This window comes from Pavona decussata, unplaced genomic scaffold, assembly GCF_977016875.1.
Source record: "Pavona decussata unplaced genomic scaffold, jaPavDecu1.1 SCAFFOLD_102, whole genome shotgun sequence".
Lineage (NCBI taxonomy): Eukaryota > Metazoa > Cnidaria > Anthozoa > Scleractinia > Agariciidae > Pavona > Pavona decussata.
Genome location: NW_028145517.1, coordinates 3,982,190 through 3,998,798, shown reverse-complemented (window position 1 = coordinate 3,998,798; position 16,609 = coordinate 3,982,190). Strand labels below are relative to the sequence as shown.

At 37.8% G+C, this 16,609-nt stretch overlaps 1 protein-coding gene across 1 annotated transcript; it reads right to left on the bottom strand.

The window, feature by feature from the left end:
• Positions 1–951: 951 nt before the first annotated feature.
• On the bottom strand, positions 952–15,352 carry LOC146471730 (testin-like). The gene is made up of 8 exons (XM_085120256.1): positions 15,210–15,352; positions 11,831–11,916; positions 11,064–11,250; positions 10,255–10,456; positions 7,511–7,764; positions 5,394–5,669; positions 4,795–5,049; positions 952–3,717 (listed from the first exon to the last, which is right to left on the bottom strand). The coding sequence occupies exons 1-8, from the start codon at positions 15,273–15,275 to the stop codon at positions 3,370–3,372; spliced, it is 1,674 nt and encodes a 557-aa protein (XP_084976382.1). The 5' UTR covers positions 15,276–15,352; the 3' UTR covers positions 952–3,369.
• Between the last annotated feature and the right edge of the window lie 1,257 nt (positions 15,353–16,609).

The window sequence follows — 16,609 nt, the reverse complement described above, 5'->3', positions numbered from 1 at the left end:
CTTTCAGAAAGTCTACCACCATGAGGGGAGGGCTAAATGGGTGTGGCACGCGGGTGCAACTTCAGTTGGGGAGGGGCGTACATTTTTTTCCCAGACTACTAAGCACTCCTTTTTTTCTACCTTCACCTCAAGCATCCTTCTTCCACCTGCATCCCGACTGACCCAACAATATTTCCCAACCAGAGAGAAAAAAAAAAACTCGTGAACAAAGATTTTGCAGAGCACGTCCCTCGAGTTCATGTAAACACCGGCCTTAGTTTGCATTAACTGGACTATAGACCAAACCGCAGTAACGAGATTGTGGAAGATTTTTTCTTATTGAAATTCGACGTAACTCTTATTTTGCAAATTTTATGGCTGGCTAAGAAAAGGAAAGTGTGACTTCACAAAACATATGGTATTTGAGCCGTGTTGGTCTGAATTAGTGCGAGTACAAAGGTAGACATGTTGCCATTCCTGGTTGCCGGGTGTGCTTTGACTCAAACTGGAAAAGAGCCGAGGTTTAAGGGGAAGTATCACGCAAATTTGCTGTCATTTCAAAACCCAAAAATGTTTGTCTGTCAACAGAAACAAAAATATAATTGTCTAGTTTTCTCCAGTGCAATAACACTGTCGATTAGTGCCTCTGGCCAGAGACAGAGTAGACCGGTATCGATTGAAACTTGAAAAATAGTAGGCTAATGTTTTGCAAGTTCTCGCATTTTTGTTTCCAAAATGCGCTAGAACAGATCACGAGTTGTTCCTTTCAAGAATTGAGTTGATTTCTTTACTCTCGTCATTATAGAATTATTTGGCAGCTGATTGAAGGTCTCATTTCATCATTTTTAACCGAAGATACCAAACACCCCATGATACTTCCCCTTTAAAACACATACATCCAGTGCCACTACTTTTCAAACTGCAACCTGCAAAGAAGGGGTCCTGCAATGAAGTTTTACCCTAGCACAAGTCTTCAAACTTAAACAATATCTTTTATTTTGATCTCAACAGTGGGCCCTATTTTAACAGGAACTTTCTTTATCTACCTTGGTGTGACCTTACTTTATACTTTATACATAGAGAGCTAACTAAGTTTAAATAGAATTAATTTCGATAAGTGACATTTGATTTTAGAGGGGCACTGTCAACGGCGGAGATTTTGCTGTATGTTGCTCAAATATTTGACTAAGAACCTCTTTTCTAAAGTGAAATTACTCTTAGAGCATGCATGGGGAGAAAAGTGAAATGTTTTCTCCGAGGAAAAATAACCAATAATCAGTTGTTACCAATTCTTCCAAAATACTCGGAAGGAACTTGAAAACATTGGTTGCAATCAATTTCCATCCTAGAGATCCACAGCCAAAGACAACTGATTCTAGTTTCTGTGCACTAGTAGGGTTGTTATCAAAACTGAACCATTACTCTATCATTTACATCTATAAAAATACGTTTTTTGGTTATTTAAAATGACACTAAAAATAGGTGGCACTACCCCTTTAGCATGTCTGGTACCTTGATTCACTACAAGACTCAAACATTGTTTGAGATTCACTTTATTCTATCAATCATATAAGATCCCATTTTAAATTTATACTGCATTTATTTCAAAAAGCACTCTGAGACTTGTATTAAAAATGCTAATCAACATTTTGATGCGCTCTTATCAAAAACTATTTATTCAAAACAACATTTTTTTAAAAAAAAGGTCACCTGTTTTCCTAAACATGTTAAAACTTGGTTTCAAATGTCAAACTGCCTGCCTCCTTTGCAGTTGGTATATAACAAACCATATCACTTTTCATTTTTACTTTGGCATTCCACAAATAAATGCCACTTCCAGAGTTTATTTGAGGTTGGCCTTTATTAGTATTTTTCCTCTAATGCACGATACGTATTGGCACCTTTTCAAATAAATATGCTGCTGAATTCCTCGATGTTCCCATATTTGCTACATGAACAAGACGCTACAAAGTGTTTGGCAACATTTTGACATTAAATACTGACATGTGAAGGGCCTGGACCTGATTATATCAACCTAATTTCCAGGGTCTCTCTTGTCATGTGGAGAGGGAGACCCTGGGATGAGGTTAACCAACTCCAAGGGCTTCAAAGCAGGAAGATGATTCAGTTTCTTTCAGGACAAAAACACAAGTATGAGAAGTCTCTACTTGGGTGACGTCAAAGCAAATTATCATTTAGAAGGTTGTTTACATTCAATGGCGGTCACATGTATGAATTTAAGAATCTGTCGTTTTGAGAAAGAAAAACAAATGTTTTTCAAGCAGTAAATCGAAATAATAACTTTGAAGTAGTACTCGACAGTTTGAACGGTGGAAATTGGGAGAGTTCACAGCGAAGAAACTACGCTTTCACAAACAGATCGAATAATTCAATGCGAAGGAAACCAGACCAGTTCAAGAGGGGGTTATGACGTTATGGCATAGTAATTCCCGATATGATTCCCAGTAACACAACGATAAAACATCACGCAGTCTCTCTGAATAAAACCATTCAATTCTTTCAATTACGAAGGGAGGATAGTTTTTAAAAATCTGGGGCTACATTAGGCATTCCGTGTAAATGCCATTAGGGGGCATCTTGTTAATTAACTATCAAGACTAATTCCTTTTTACTCTAGGGTTAGAATATCTGGAATCTACTGGGCTTAATTCCTGACATCTACCAACCATCTTTATATATAATTTAACTGCAAATATATTGTGCAGTTGGATCAACAATTTGAAATTATCATGCTTAATTTAACAGTTAAAAGTTAATAATTATTGCAATATGATTATTCCCTATATTTCTACACAATAAAAATGAAACAATGTTATTATTATGTAAAAATATATCAAATCAATAAAACCATCAAGATACTTTGAGATGTAGAAATATCTTACCCATACAGGACATATATTAATAAGCTTATATTAAAAACCATTATTATACTAGTGCTTGAGACTGACCTGAAAAATGTACATAACATTTAGAAGCAATTTAAATATCAGTCTAGAAGTAAAACCTGCAATCTATTGATCACTTTGATACAGCTGTTCTTTGCCATGCGGAAGATCAAATGAATATTTAAGAATGCACAAGAAAAATTCCATACAACTGACACCGGAACCAAGAAACACAGGTCCCCCAAATTTTTGTTGTCTTTTGAGGGCACCTAATTATAAAATGTCACAGTATGGGCTTCCAACAAAGATCCAACATGCAACTAGTTGAAATTTACTTTAAAACACCTTATTATTTTCAAATAATTTTGTGCCTGCAAAGAAGAGCTTGCGTAGTGACCTGTTTTGTCATAGATGGCCAGTGTGGAATCATTTCAAACAAACAAGGCCAGTAAAACAAGATTGATAGTAACAACCTTGACTTAACCTATGAGCTGCAACTGATGCACACTTTATCACCGTCTACCACACGGAACTTCTCCCCTGCTAACGCCATACCACACTTTGCACAAGTGAAACAATCTCGATGGAAGAACTTCTCGTCATAAGCTACAAATTTGACACTTCCTTCTATGAGCTGATCACAGGCTGCACATTTCTTGGCATAATTATTGCGGTAGCAATCCTGACAGACATTGTTGCCTTCAAATTTGGTGAATGGTTTCCCCGCAAGAGGTTGTGAGCACATCGTGCAGGTAAAGCATTCAGAGTGGTATGTACTGCCATCGTGCTTTACCGAGGATGACTTGATTGGCTCATTACACTTGACACAAATCTGGTGACAACACATTGAAAGTTATTCATGTGGAAAGCAAAATTACATGGCTCTGGGTTTGGGGGCATTTCATGGAAAATTGTCAGGAATATCATTGTCAACTTTAAAAGGAATCAAAAAAAGGTGTTCAGGGTACCATTTACCAACAATAGTACAGGTGTTTTAGTTCAGATTCACAGATTCAAATCTGAGCTGAAACAACAAAAAACGATCTGTAATAATAATAATAATAATAATAATAATAATAATAATAATAATAATAATAATAATAATAATAATAATAATAATAATAATAATAATAATACTATTTTTTTCAAGTGCCCAATCCAAAAGCTCTAAGGAGCTTTACAATGAAGGGTAAACTACCTAAAACGAAAATACTATGTGTACGCTTAAAAAAATAAGATTAGAACTACATTCAGTACTCTTTAGAAGGGTTTTCCAGAGTCTGGAAGCACAGACTGAGACAGGACGATCACCATAAGATTTGGTGAATTTACACAACAACTCAACAACTGTTTCAAACAGTAGCTTCCTTGGATGAAAGTGAAATACACAAAATATGCCGACTCAGAAAATATCACCATTGAGGGTTTTTGGCTTGAACCCTCCACTTCTTGGGTAATTCCAGTTTAGCTTCACACTGTCCTTTACAAATTTTTACCTTTTGAGACCCCCTCCCCCCTCCCCATCTCTCTCAAAATATCCAGTGACCCTCCTTGCGGTGCTATGGATATTCTCTGCAACAGCACAATGCCAATCAATTAGCTTCCCTTGGTAGAAACTGTGTGGCTCCAGAAAATATCAATACCTCCCACGAATGGTTTTTCATGCCCCTTTAAAGACCCCCGCACCCCCTAGGAATTTACTACGACTTTCATTTGTCACCAAAATCAACGGCCTTTGCAAATTCCCAACGTTATCACAATTAAACGAATTATTGTTACCTTGGTTTACACACATTTTACCATCGCTATCGTGTAAACTATAAATTATTTTTGTTTTCTATTGTAATATTTTCGTAATGATCTCTGCAGAAGAAACCCAGATCGTAAGTGCCATAATTTAACAGCTCACCTTTGCGTAACCAGTGTCAAAGCATCTCCCACACAAGCGCTTTTCATCTCTCCTGATAAACTGCTGGGTCCCAATAGGTCGCTTACATTCATCACAAATAAAGCACTTCTCATGGAAGGTTTTACTCTGATAGCCGACCTTTTTCTCCCCAGGGGCAAAATCACCGCCACATGCTTCACATATCTTGGACGGGGTGATTCCCCGACATGAGTGACAGATTAACTTGTCATCCTTGAAGGTGAAGCCCTGATTAAGCTGCAAATCAAATCAAATTATACAATCAGACATCCAGGGCTGCGTTGTTCAACTCCCAATTAACCCTTTAATCACCAGCTGTTACGGGAGGTTTTCCAGAACTCCAAAATCAAAAACATTAAAGCAAAAAGCCACCATAAAGAGATTCAAGTGCTGCCGCTAAGGGCTGGGGGGGGGGGGGGGTTTCAATTGAAATGCCAGCACTCAAATCTCTTCACAACATTATCAACTTTGTTAATAAACCAAACATTCATGAATTTCTATTTCCCACCGACACAGTCAGCACCACATTTTCTTTAGAAACCACCCCCCTTATTGGATTGTAGCACAGATATTTAACATACCAAAGGTTTCTTACAGTCCTCTTGGGAGCACACAAAACACTCCTCGTGCCAATGCCTGCCACGGACATCAACATCTTTAGTGCCAGGGCCAATAGCTTTGCTGCATTTCTCACAGTTATTAGCAAAATTCTTATCATAACATTTGACGCAAGCTGGCCTTGCATCAACAGTTACAAATTTCTGTTGTGACAAGGACTCATCACAGTAAAAACAGCAGAGGTGACCTGGATGCCAGTTTTCATCCATAGCTTGGGAATATTCCCCGACATAAATCAGCTGTGAAAGAAAAAAGAATTCATAATTATTTAAATCTATAACAACTTAATAACATTACTATTTTATTAACCTATCTTTACATAATATTTACCTTTTAGACTAGTGATTTCAATATGAAAGTGGGTGCTGGCGAAGGGGGATAAAGTTGTGGGGATTTAATTAAACAGTGAATGGGTTTGGATAAGGGGGTCAACTTTGAGGGTGGAGGGAGTAGGTTTCAGTTGGATGAGTTGTAAAAATCATGACTACAGCAGGCATTGGTTTTGAAAATGGGTCATGGCAGGTTTAGTGATTTGTTTAACCCACATTGGGGAAGAAATGTTGAAAACGCTTCTTTTTTGTGGGATGGGGGTGTTGGTGAAGTGGACGGATCAGCCGCCCCAAACAGCACAGATTTTGAATTATTTGCCTCCACAAGCAAAGAACTCAAGTGAAAGTGCAACGAGTCGTTTGATTTCAGAGTGAAGCAATCATCTGATTTCACAGTTGCACAGTTCGCTTCGATGAGCGATCGACATGTTTTCAATTCTTTTGCCTCAACGGACACACTTACGGACCGAAAGAGCATGACTCAACGGTCGAATTATCCTGCACAAACTCCACAGATTTTGAATGATTGGGCTCCACGGGCGAAGAACTCGTGTGAAAGTACAACGAGTCCTTTGATTTCACAGTTGAGTGGTTCGCAGATTTTCAATTATTAGCCTCCACGGTATTTTTTCTATTTGCTGTCTTTATTTGCTTCTGTAATCATTCATCAAGGTCACGAACGGAAAGAGATCAATTTGTGTTTGGCTGCTTTTATACATCCACCGCTTGAGAATTGAGATCACTTTCCACGGGAAAATTTTACCGCGATCTTACGCACAGACGGTTTCGAGGCGCAGTTGACTTTGCCATAAAACAAATAGGTAAGTATTTCTAAATATTTTTATTTGCTAGATGTCTTCATTTGCTTGTGAATATTCATCAAGGTCAAGAAACGGATCAATGATGAATCCCGTGGAAAGCGTGACAGCGTGATAGCGTGCGATTCTCAAGTGCAAAGTGAGGTGTGCATCCCGGACTACATGTCAGGCATGTGATTTGCGCATGATTGTCGTCTCAACCATCCCGGATAATGCTCTACTGCGCAAGCTTCGAGTCTTACACCCGACAAAATTTTGGATTTTTTCCCCTATTGACAAGAATAGTGTGCTCAGTCTCGCTAACGCTCGCCAGCAAATATTTTATCTGTAATAGGCCATTTCCGAGTTGCTTTGAACCTCATTTTGGAAGCGAGGCTAAGTGCAAAAGTTTTCATGTGATAATTAGTTTTGTTTGCATATGAATGAAAACTAATTTTCATAATAAAAACTTTGCACTTAGCCTTGCTTTCATAACGAGGTTTACGGCAACTCGGAAATGGCCTGTTAGCCCCTTTGGATAGTCAAGAAAAGGGCACTGCAGTAAAAATAAACTAGTCAAGAAAGTTATCAACCATTACAAAATTGTATGAATTATGTTATGTTGATCTTCCAAGAAATTCTAAGATCAAACATATCAAATAAATTAAATGTTTCGAGTCTATTAGGTGAGACCATTCGCTTCCCACCAGTGGGACTCAGCATCATATGTGGGTTGAATTTGTCATTGATTCTGACCCTTGCTCTGAGAGGTTTTTTCTCTGGATACTCCACTTTTCCCTCTCCTCAAAAATCAACTTTTCTAAATTCCAATTTGATCTGGAGAGTGTCCCCATTTGATCATCTCATCATGGAATTATCCACTATACAAATTTACAAAATCTAATAATTTTTTCAAATTTAATTTACGATTCAATAGACCATAAATGTGCAAACCTCTTCACATCCAGCACATCTGGGTTTCAAAGACTCACTCCAATGCCGTGGACAATACAGCTTCTCCTTGTCTGCTTCCCAACAGTAGACATGATCAACGAGGAGTTCACCATCTTCAGAGCACACAAAGCAATTGACATGCCAGCACAGTTCAGGTCCTGCTCGGAATGCAAACACTGCCATCTCGCCAAAGTTCATGGGTACACTGCACTTGGCACAAGGTGCTGGCATTGTAAGACCTGCTTTTACAGCCCCTGAGAATGAAATGATAACAACTGGTCAGATAATTGTTACCTAATGTCATTTACAGTGTATGCTATGCTTGGCATGCAATACTCAGATGTTGCTTAAATTGTGGGGAGACTCTGTGGTAGCACTGTGAAAGGACGCCTGTTTACTCAAGTCTCAACAATATTGTGTGGTTCCAGAAAATATCCATACCGCCCCCCACGAAAGGGATCAATTGGAAATTCCAGAGGGGTTGGGGGAAGGGATCAGGGGTCCAAGAAATTCCTGAGGAGGGGGGGGGGGGGGGTGTATCAAGAACGGTTCCATAATTCCGATATGTTCAATTTTCGTTTGTTTGCCTTTTGCTCCCGAGCCGCGGACGCAAAAATAAATCTTGTCAACAGCACAAAATGAATATTTTCATTGTGGTTAGGCTTGATTTCTGTCGCCGCACTCATTTTCCCGAACAGCGGTTGGTAAGCGAAGCCCATGTTGTGGAAATAAGACGAGTAAATCCTGTAAATTACACTCACTTGAATGTCTACCATACATATTTAACAAGGTACTTCTGTCACTTCGAACTATATCATCTCTGCTTGCAGATATTTACGTCACATTTTTTCGCAGTCAGTCGCGAGCGTGAAAAATATTGTATGAACTGAATTATTGCATCAACATTGAACTACAGTGACTGTAGTAATTTGGAATCGACAGAAAACAGTTCTCTGATCCCGATAAAAATAATAATCTTCGAAAACTAAGTAAAAACACGGTAAAACAATATTATAGTTTAGGAGGCAAATATTATTTGTCGAAATTTACAAGCCGCATGCGATATAGATCAGATAAAAAAAAACAACGTTTTGTTGCTTCACAAATTTTAACTCAAAACATTAAATATATTTTCGCATAAAAGATGGGAAAAAAATCTTCGATACCCAAGGTAAATCACGTTGTATTAATGATTAAATCATTACATTTGCCTATTACAAAGGGCATCCCAAGTAATTCACAGGAAGTGTGTAACACGAATCCATTATTGACAAAATATTCCAGCGTGTGCGCTGAAATGTTTTAGAATGCAGGCTTGCTGCTTGCAACGTCATTTTCGGGTAAACTTTGAATGAAAAACATCAAGTTCTGTAAAGATTTTCCAGTTCTGCCAGGTCTCCAGAGTAGGCAGTTTACAATAGTCTAACAATGTGATAAATAAAAGAAAAATTATGCAAGTTTTGAAATCGGCAACCTGTAAAATTTTGACCATCAGACGACGAGACGACGGGACGCTAAATGTTGTTGCGGGAAAAGGGAAAAATATTTCGTGACACAAAAATAACAGTTACTATAAAGGAACGGCTTGGAGAACCTTATCTCATTGGAAAACATTAAAAACAGCGGAATCTTCATTAAAGACCAAGAAAGATCAGATTTTCAATGTACGTGTAATCTGAGACAACATATTCTTTCTGAAATATGCAAATATTTGGGCACGGAATACAGTTTTGATTGTTTTGTTTTTACTGGTGCAGTGTAAAGCGTTTCTTTCCCCAGCGCCCTTGAATGTGAACTTGCATTTTGATATCTGTTCGTTTATACTGAAGCGTTGCTGTTTTGTCAGGATAATAAAGCGGAATTGGTTGTAATGATATGCATTTTTGATAAGACTACATTACCACACGACTTCTGCTCATATGTTGGTCGCAGTATACGCTAATTTACTAGAAAACACACGAAGCATCAAATTCGGCCTCTTGAACAATAAATAAGCTTATTTCTTGCTTTCACTAGAAATAAAAAATATTTCTGGGGGGTGTGTGGAAAATTGGAATTTCTGGAGGGGAGGGAGGGGGGTATATTTTGGGGGCCGATTTTGGAAAATCCAGAGGGGAGGGGGGGCATATAAAAAATCCCTTCCGTGGGTGGGGTACGGATATTTTCTGGAACCACACATTTATATTTGACAGTGAAAACCTAGTACCAGCAAGCCACAGACTGAAGGACTATTTTGATATCACAGATTTCAAAAACAAGGATCCTGAAGATTGTTAACTCATGGACAAGTTAATTTGAAATCTGAAATGTCAGTATAAGGACGATAATTTTTAACATAACTCAGGTAAGTTTTCAAGCTCTTTCTAAGCCTTAAGTAAAACTTTTGAAGAAACCTCTTGATATCTGTTAGCTATCTCCTTTGTGCCTTTTCTTATTAAAACGTAAAATTTTCTGGAAGTTCTTGGTATTGTGGAAGCCACATTATCAATGATTCCAAGTCTTGCTAGATTTATAACTTTTAAGTATTCTATGCTTAGTTTAAAGAACTGGTGAAAATACTAGGTGGTGTGTGAGTCAAGTACTTTAAACATCAAATCAAGCATACATTTTTCTACCACTCTCCACCACCCTTATTCAGCACTTTTTCATTCCAAAAATTGCCACAGATCGATGTACCTGTACGATGTTCATCTGAAGCTATATTGTGTGTAATACCAGGCTTTGTTTTCAAGCAACATTCTTACCCACTCCCAGCGCCTTTTCTGTTCTCTTGGCACACATGTCATCCATTGCCATTTTTTGATCCAGAGCAAGTTTACGGCAATGCTTGGTGGAGAAATCTTGCAGTGGCATCTGGTACGCAAGTTGTTTCAGTCTGTATCTTGCTCCTTTAGAATCAAGCTTTGGTACCTTACTCTCAGGAAGCTTCGCCATGAAATCTCGGATCTTGAAAACAAAACAGAAAATTGTCAGCCTCTATCAATGTCATGAAATATCTCTTCAGAAAAAGGTTTTTGGAGAAAGAGGACATTCAGATTAAACCTTCCTTGAGATTTTCTCCAAATTATCTTTCGTTGCACACTAAAACTGACCCTTGCGGCCACAAAATGAGTACACAGATTTACCCTGACTCTTGAGCTAAGGTCGGGACACACTAACAGGGTTCTCATTAAGTCGATTTGTAACAAAAGGAAATAAATTTGCAATAGCAGGTGGACACTATCTTGTTAATGTCTCCTAGAGATTGAAGAGAGCGAGGTGAGGTGGGTACAGAAAGATGGAAACCAAACATGGTGGAGCTTGAAGTAATTGGTTTGTTTTTGATGAAAGAAAAGGCTCAAACCAAGAGCAATTTCTTTAGAGCGGATGGATTTTCAATGTGACATTATCTGCTGGATATTTTTACATTATTTTTACATTTACATGTGCTGGTATGCACAGGACACCAACATGACAACACAGGCATGCCAACAGATAAGTATGTGTCTCCTTTGTCGAACGCAATTTTAGAGTTTGAAAATTAATCATACTCTTGTCATAAGTATACATGTACCTGGCCAATTGACAGGCCGGCTGGTATCCACTCGTATCCTTCAGCATGAGCTGCTTTCACCTTGTTCAGTGACGACCTCGGTGGTTTCTCCTGAACGCCCATTCGATCCTCTGGCAAATTTTGGTAGCTGCTATTCTGTGGGATGTCATGGCACTCTACAGGACATTTGCAGAAAACACAGTACTTTCTATAAAATTCAAACAAGCAACATATTATTCTGAGAGAGTGAAGAAGCAACAGCTAGGGTTGAAAAATTAGTCTACCAATATAGGGAATGAGAGGAGGATTTTTCTTCTCTTCCACAACAAATTGTAACTCAAAAACACCTCACAAGACTCAGCTTGTTTAATTGAAGGGCTAAGAGCTGATAACCCTCTTATGTCAAGTTTAGACCTCATTTTGCTTAAAAGTGTCTGCTGTGTTTTTTCTGCCTTTTTGTTTGTTTGCTTTTTTTTTGTGTTTGTTGTTTTTTCCACTTGTTTATTTTACGTACTGTAAGTTTTCCAAAAACAAGGCCAAAATATCAAGTCAGCAAGAGAAAAGAAAAGAAAGAAGCGGAACAACAGACATTCTTGAGCAATTAAAAAAAAGTGATGTTGTTTCAATAGATTAAATTGAAGGCCACATACAAACATTCAAACACGTTTGGGTAAAATGGAAATCGCCCTAAAATTCAACATAAGATGGTTCTGCTCTCAGCCCTTCAATTTTGAAACAGCTTTAACACAAATTAAATATGAATTAATCTACAACAGGTTAACACTGACCTCCATGGATGGACAGAAAGTCCTGGACATTTGCCATTGCAATCCAAACATGGGTTCCTTTCTATCTCATTTGCTTGAAACGGATCCTATTGAGTTAAAAGAAACAGCTGTCAGCTAGATTTGGGTCCAGGTTTTCCACTTGATACATGTACATACTGTACAGTGTGTTTCTTTGCTGTAAATATAACGTGCTTTCATAAAAACGCAGCCTCAACCTTGTTTTCGTAAGCAATGCCACTAACAGTTTGCTGCACTTTTTGTTCACAAACAAACTCCGAAGTTAAACACTCAACCATATGCATTACAATTTTCACTCCAATCAATCAAAGCATACGTCTACAGAAGGATTATATTACTAGTCGTTAAACACAGTGAGTCCCTTTCAGTACCACAAAACTCTTGAAGTGGGGGTAAATGTGAATTTGAAATGGAATTTTAAGAGGTTTAAAGATCAGAAGGGATTAAAGAAAGAAAATGATTTTTGGAACACCAACAGACAGCTGATACCCACGCAAGAGCACCCCAGGTTGCTAGTGGACTAACTTGGTATCCGTCTATCAATTATTACCTACAAATTCTAATTTTAAAACTTCACTCAATCTTTAATATTCCTTATTTCTCTTAATTTTACCAATCCTTCTAGAAAAACTATCTCCTCCCAAATATACCCAAAAATCAGCCAAAAATTCACAAAACACCCCATGACATAGATTCACTGGATGAGCAGAGAGTTTTTGGATAGCTTGAAACGTGAATGAGATATTTCCATTAAACCGATTTTAAGCGGCGTGAAAACGTCTTTCAGGTTTACCCCCGCCTTAAATTGTCATTCTGTCAGGATGATCGCAATGAAGCTCCATCCACTGATAACATCACCCCTTCCCTTGCCCTGCAGTCAATGTGCAGTTCCAGAAAAAATCATTACCCACCCCATGGAAGGTCATTGGAAATTTTTAGGGGGAGGGGGGTCTTGAAAGTCAAAATTTTAGAAGCAAAGTATGAAGCTAAAGTGAAATTTCCTGGGGGGGGACAAGGGGTGCAAAACAAAAAACCTTCCCTAGGGGGAGTATGGATATTTTCCGGTACTGCACAATACAGCAGCTGAGAGCCCCTGATCCGTCAGGAATGATGACACTTAGTTGACTTTGATTGAAATATTCTTGGAAGTCATACATAACATTCTTAGCAAGAGACGCCTGAAGCATTTACGTGGTATGTTTTAGTCAATGCAAGCATCAACTTTGTGTAACTGAGTACTACAAATTGTCCCTGAAGCGTAATATCTTCTCCGTGAACCCCAGAATTTCCACTATTCAAACTGTCGAGTACTTCTTAGAAGTCATTCTTTTGATTTACCGTTTCAAAAAGGTGTGCTTTCTTTCTGACAACAGCATATTGGAGTCTTGAAAATTTATATGTGAATTTTAGTCATGGGAAAAATTTAATGACTTTATATCGGGGGTCAGGATATCTAGCCAAAAAATTACAGTCTCTGTTAGCAAGTCTTCGGTGGTCTAGTGGTAAGGTTCCCGCTTAGAAATTTGACGATCTGGGTTCAACTCTTCTTTAGATAACTTCTTTTACGTACTAACACAAAAATTAGCTTACCTATTAGCTTATCCTTCGTGTATGAAAATTTAGAAGAAGAAAACAGTTGAAACACTTTATTAGAAAACACCAAATATCTCGTCTAGGGTTTAAGAAGAAGAGGGTTTCATCCAGGTTTAATGAATTAATTAATTAAAAGAAATTTCAATTTGTGACTTTGATTAAGAAAAAGTAAAACTAAAGAATACGACAAAGAAAGAAAAGATACTCGAACAATATCTTGCCACGGTCTACCCCAGGGCATCACGCATAATAACTCTAGCATCTTGTTCCAGTTTAGCATAACCCATGATGTCTTGTTTGTACTCATTACATGCATATGTGTTTCTTTGTTCTGTTGAAATATTGAATATAGTTGCGCCAGTACCAGTCAGTAGTCCTGTATTGTTGTTGCTATTCGCACACCACCGTTTTCTTGATTCCAAGTCTGTTTTTTCCCGTTGTGCTACTAAAAGGCCCTTCCACTACAATATTGTGTTGGGTTAACTCCGCATCCTAACTGGCATAGAATTCCTATACTGGCCTAGCAAACATATGTTGAACGAGTTATGTACATTGAATGTGTTGTCTTAAAATCTCACATTGATTTTACAGTTTGAGCTAATTCCTGCTAATGGAACTCTCACGAACTCTTAATCAGGGCAAAAAATGAAGTACATATGTAGCTGTGAAAATTCAATTCAATGATTTTTGAACTAAAATATCACTTGTCTGGAATGACAAAAATTCAACCGCAATAACTATGCCTTCTACAAAATCAAAATCACCCAAGGGCTATTAGGGCGAACTGTCGACTTTATTTTTATAAGTTTAAGTACACTTAATTGTACTTACAATACGAATTTGAAGGTAAACAAAAACTATGAAACCAAAGTTAATTGTCCGAATCAAGTTCTACTCCCACGGATTTAAACCAGGAAGTTATAAATGGATCAATCTCGGCAACAGTCGAAAAACAATGCGTTATGAAAATATATCGAGATGTTTCAAGCAGAGATATTTTGGTCAATTTTAGCAAGTGTCACCAAAACAATCGAACGAACAAGATAACAACAGCGAAGAACAATCATCGTGTATTCAATTTGCATTCCGTCTTCGAGTGGCATTCCTTTGACAGTATAAACGTAGCGACTAAAAATTGAATAAGTATTTCTAGCAAGGGCCTCAAGGCATTTAAAGCATCTGGAGCCATTGACAGCGTCAAGAATAATCGATAAAACGTCGAATGCGACGAGAAACGATAAAAATCAGGTAAGATCAGTACAACAGACTTTTAAACTTTCGAAGTCACACCCACGGCTGCCTCGCTCAATAACGGAAAAAATTCAATACTAATATACCGGAGGGTTTTACCAAAAAAATCTCCCTTCTTTTGAGCAATTGAATTTCCTCTCTCGTCCACGATAAAACTGCAGGGATGATACATTTCACGATTTGACTGAGCAACACCACAAGCATGGATAGATTTTGTCTAATGAACACAGCTGTTTTTATAAATTTTACGCGCCGAAGGTGTCAGGAACAACACAGTTCGCTTTCCATGATCCAATTTCTTCGTGATCCTGTGATCACGAGAAATGGTCAACATATATGTTGCTTTAAGAAGCGCTTATTTGTCAGAAATCAATAGCCATGGGCACGATTAAACGGATTTGTAGCAACGTTTAATAAGCGCACTCTGGAAAATAAGCGCATGACAGCACACGACAGGTCCTCCAAACTAACATTTTCGAAATAAAATCAGGGAACAACTTTGAGTGAAACATCTAACCTTGTATCTGCTAGCATCTGCTTGGAAAGTAATGAAATCCAGTGAGTCGAAGTCACCGCTCGCCATCTTTGCCTCTCACGGCTACACTAGCGACTTAACTAAACAGCTTGGCGGGGTGGCGGGCCTTCCAAAGGAAAGCTGAAGTACACAGTAGCCAATCGGAATGCTTTATGCTAATCTGTTTGTTGGTTTGGAATGCGAGAATTCTTTGACAGGCAAAACAACAGTTGTCACAAAAGGCCGTAGAAATGATTTCGCAAATCATTTTTCTCGCTTTACAATAGCAACAGTCCAAAGATATATGTCAGATTGACACGTAAAATAACACTCTACTTTTGTAAAATGCCACTTATTTCTTCCAGGTTCGCCTTCGCGGTTTGTTTTCGAAAACAACTAGACGCGCCTTTAATACTCAGTTTCCTATCTTTGTTGTTTTTTTTTGGGGGGGGGGGGGGGGAATATTCGCGAATGTTCGATGGGTTTATACATTGTAAAGAAATTATTTAAATTTGTCCCAAATACTGTTATAATGTTATAATGGACCACTTGTATTTCTATATTCCTGGATTTTTAAAGAATAGCTTTTCTAATTGATAGCCGGAGTGAATGAATTAAAATATTTTGTTTATTTACATTCCAGTTTCTTCGACATTCGAGTTTGCAGATTTCATAAATAATTTGAAGCTGTCAACAAGATCAAAGATCAAGGATTTCACCCAAATTAAAAATGCAAAAATGTAAGTCTTCTATACTTCATAAAAAAAGACCGCAGTGATTTGTCCGAGAATTTTACTAGGTGGTGAAAAATTCATAAGTATATGATTTATCTAATATGTATCCTGTCTGATGTGGCTTCAAACAGTGTATATTTATTTCATCTATTAGAGTGGAATTATAGAATTATCAAAAGTAAAAGTGTACACAACGAAAATGGGGTTTTAAAAGTTAAAAGGTGTTCTGGGATTGATGTCAACCTACCTGGATTTTTGAAAACAGTGCTATTCAAAATGTTATACTTGAAAACTGTTCAACACTTTTTGTGCAACGAAGTTCAAAAAACGAACCTTTTGGCTTCAATAAGCCTTTGATAAGAAGGAAAAAAGAGAGACAAGAGAAGTTAAGGTGATTCCGCTGAAAAAGAAGGAGTATTTAAAATTGTCTAAGACTTGGTCCAGTTCATGACTATGTTATGAGCATTACAAAAATGCAATAAAATATGGGGGTCACCGTGCTCGTTTTTGTGCAACCTGGATGGCTATTATAGTAAATAGATGACCCACGAGGTTAATATTAGGAACGCTAGTAATCAGAAAAGGGAACTATCATTTTTAGAAAAATTAATTTCTCGCATTAAAATATCGAAGCAGTTCAACAAAATTTACTTTAATCTTACACAACAA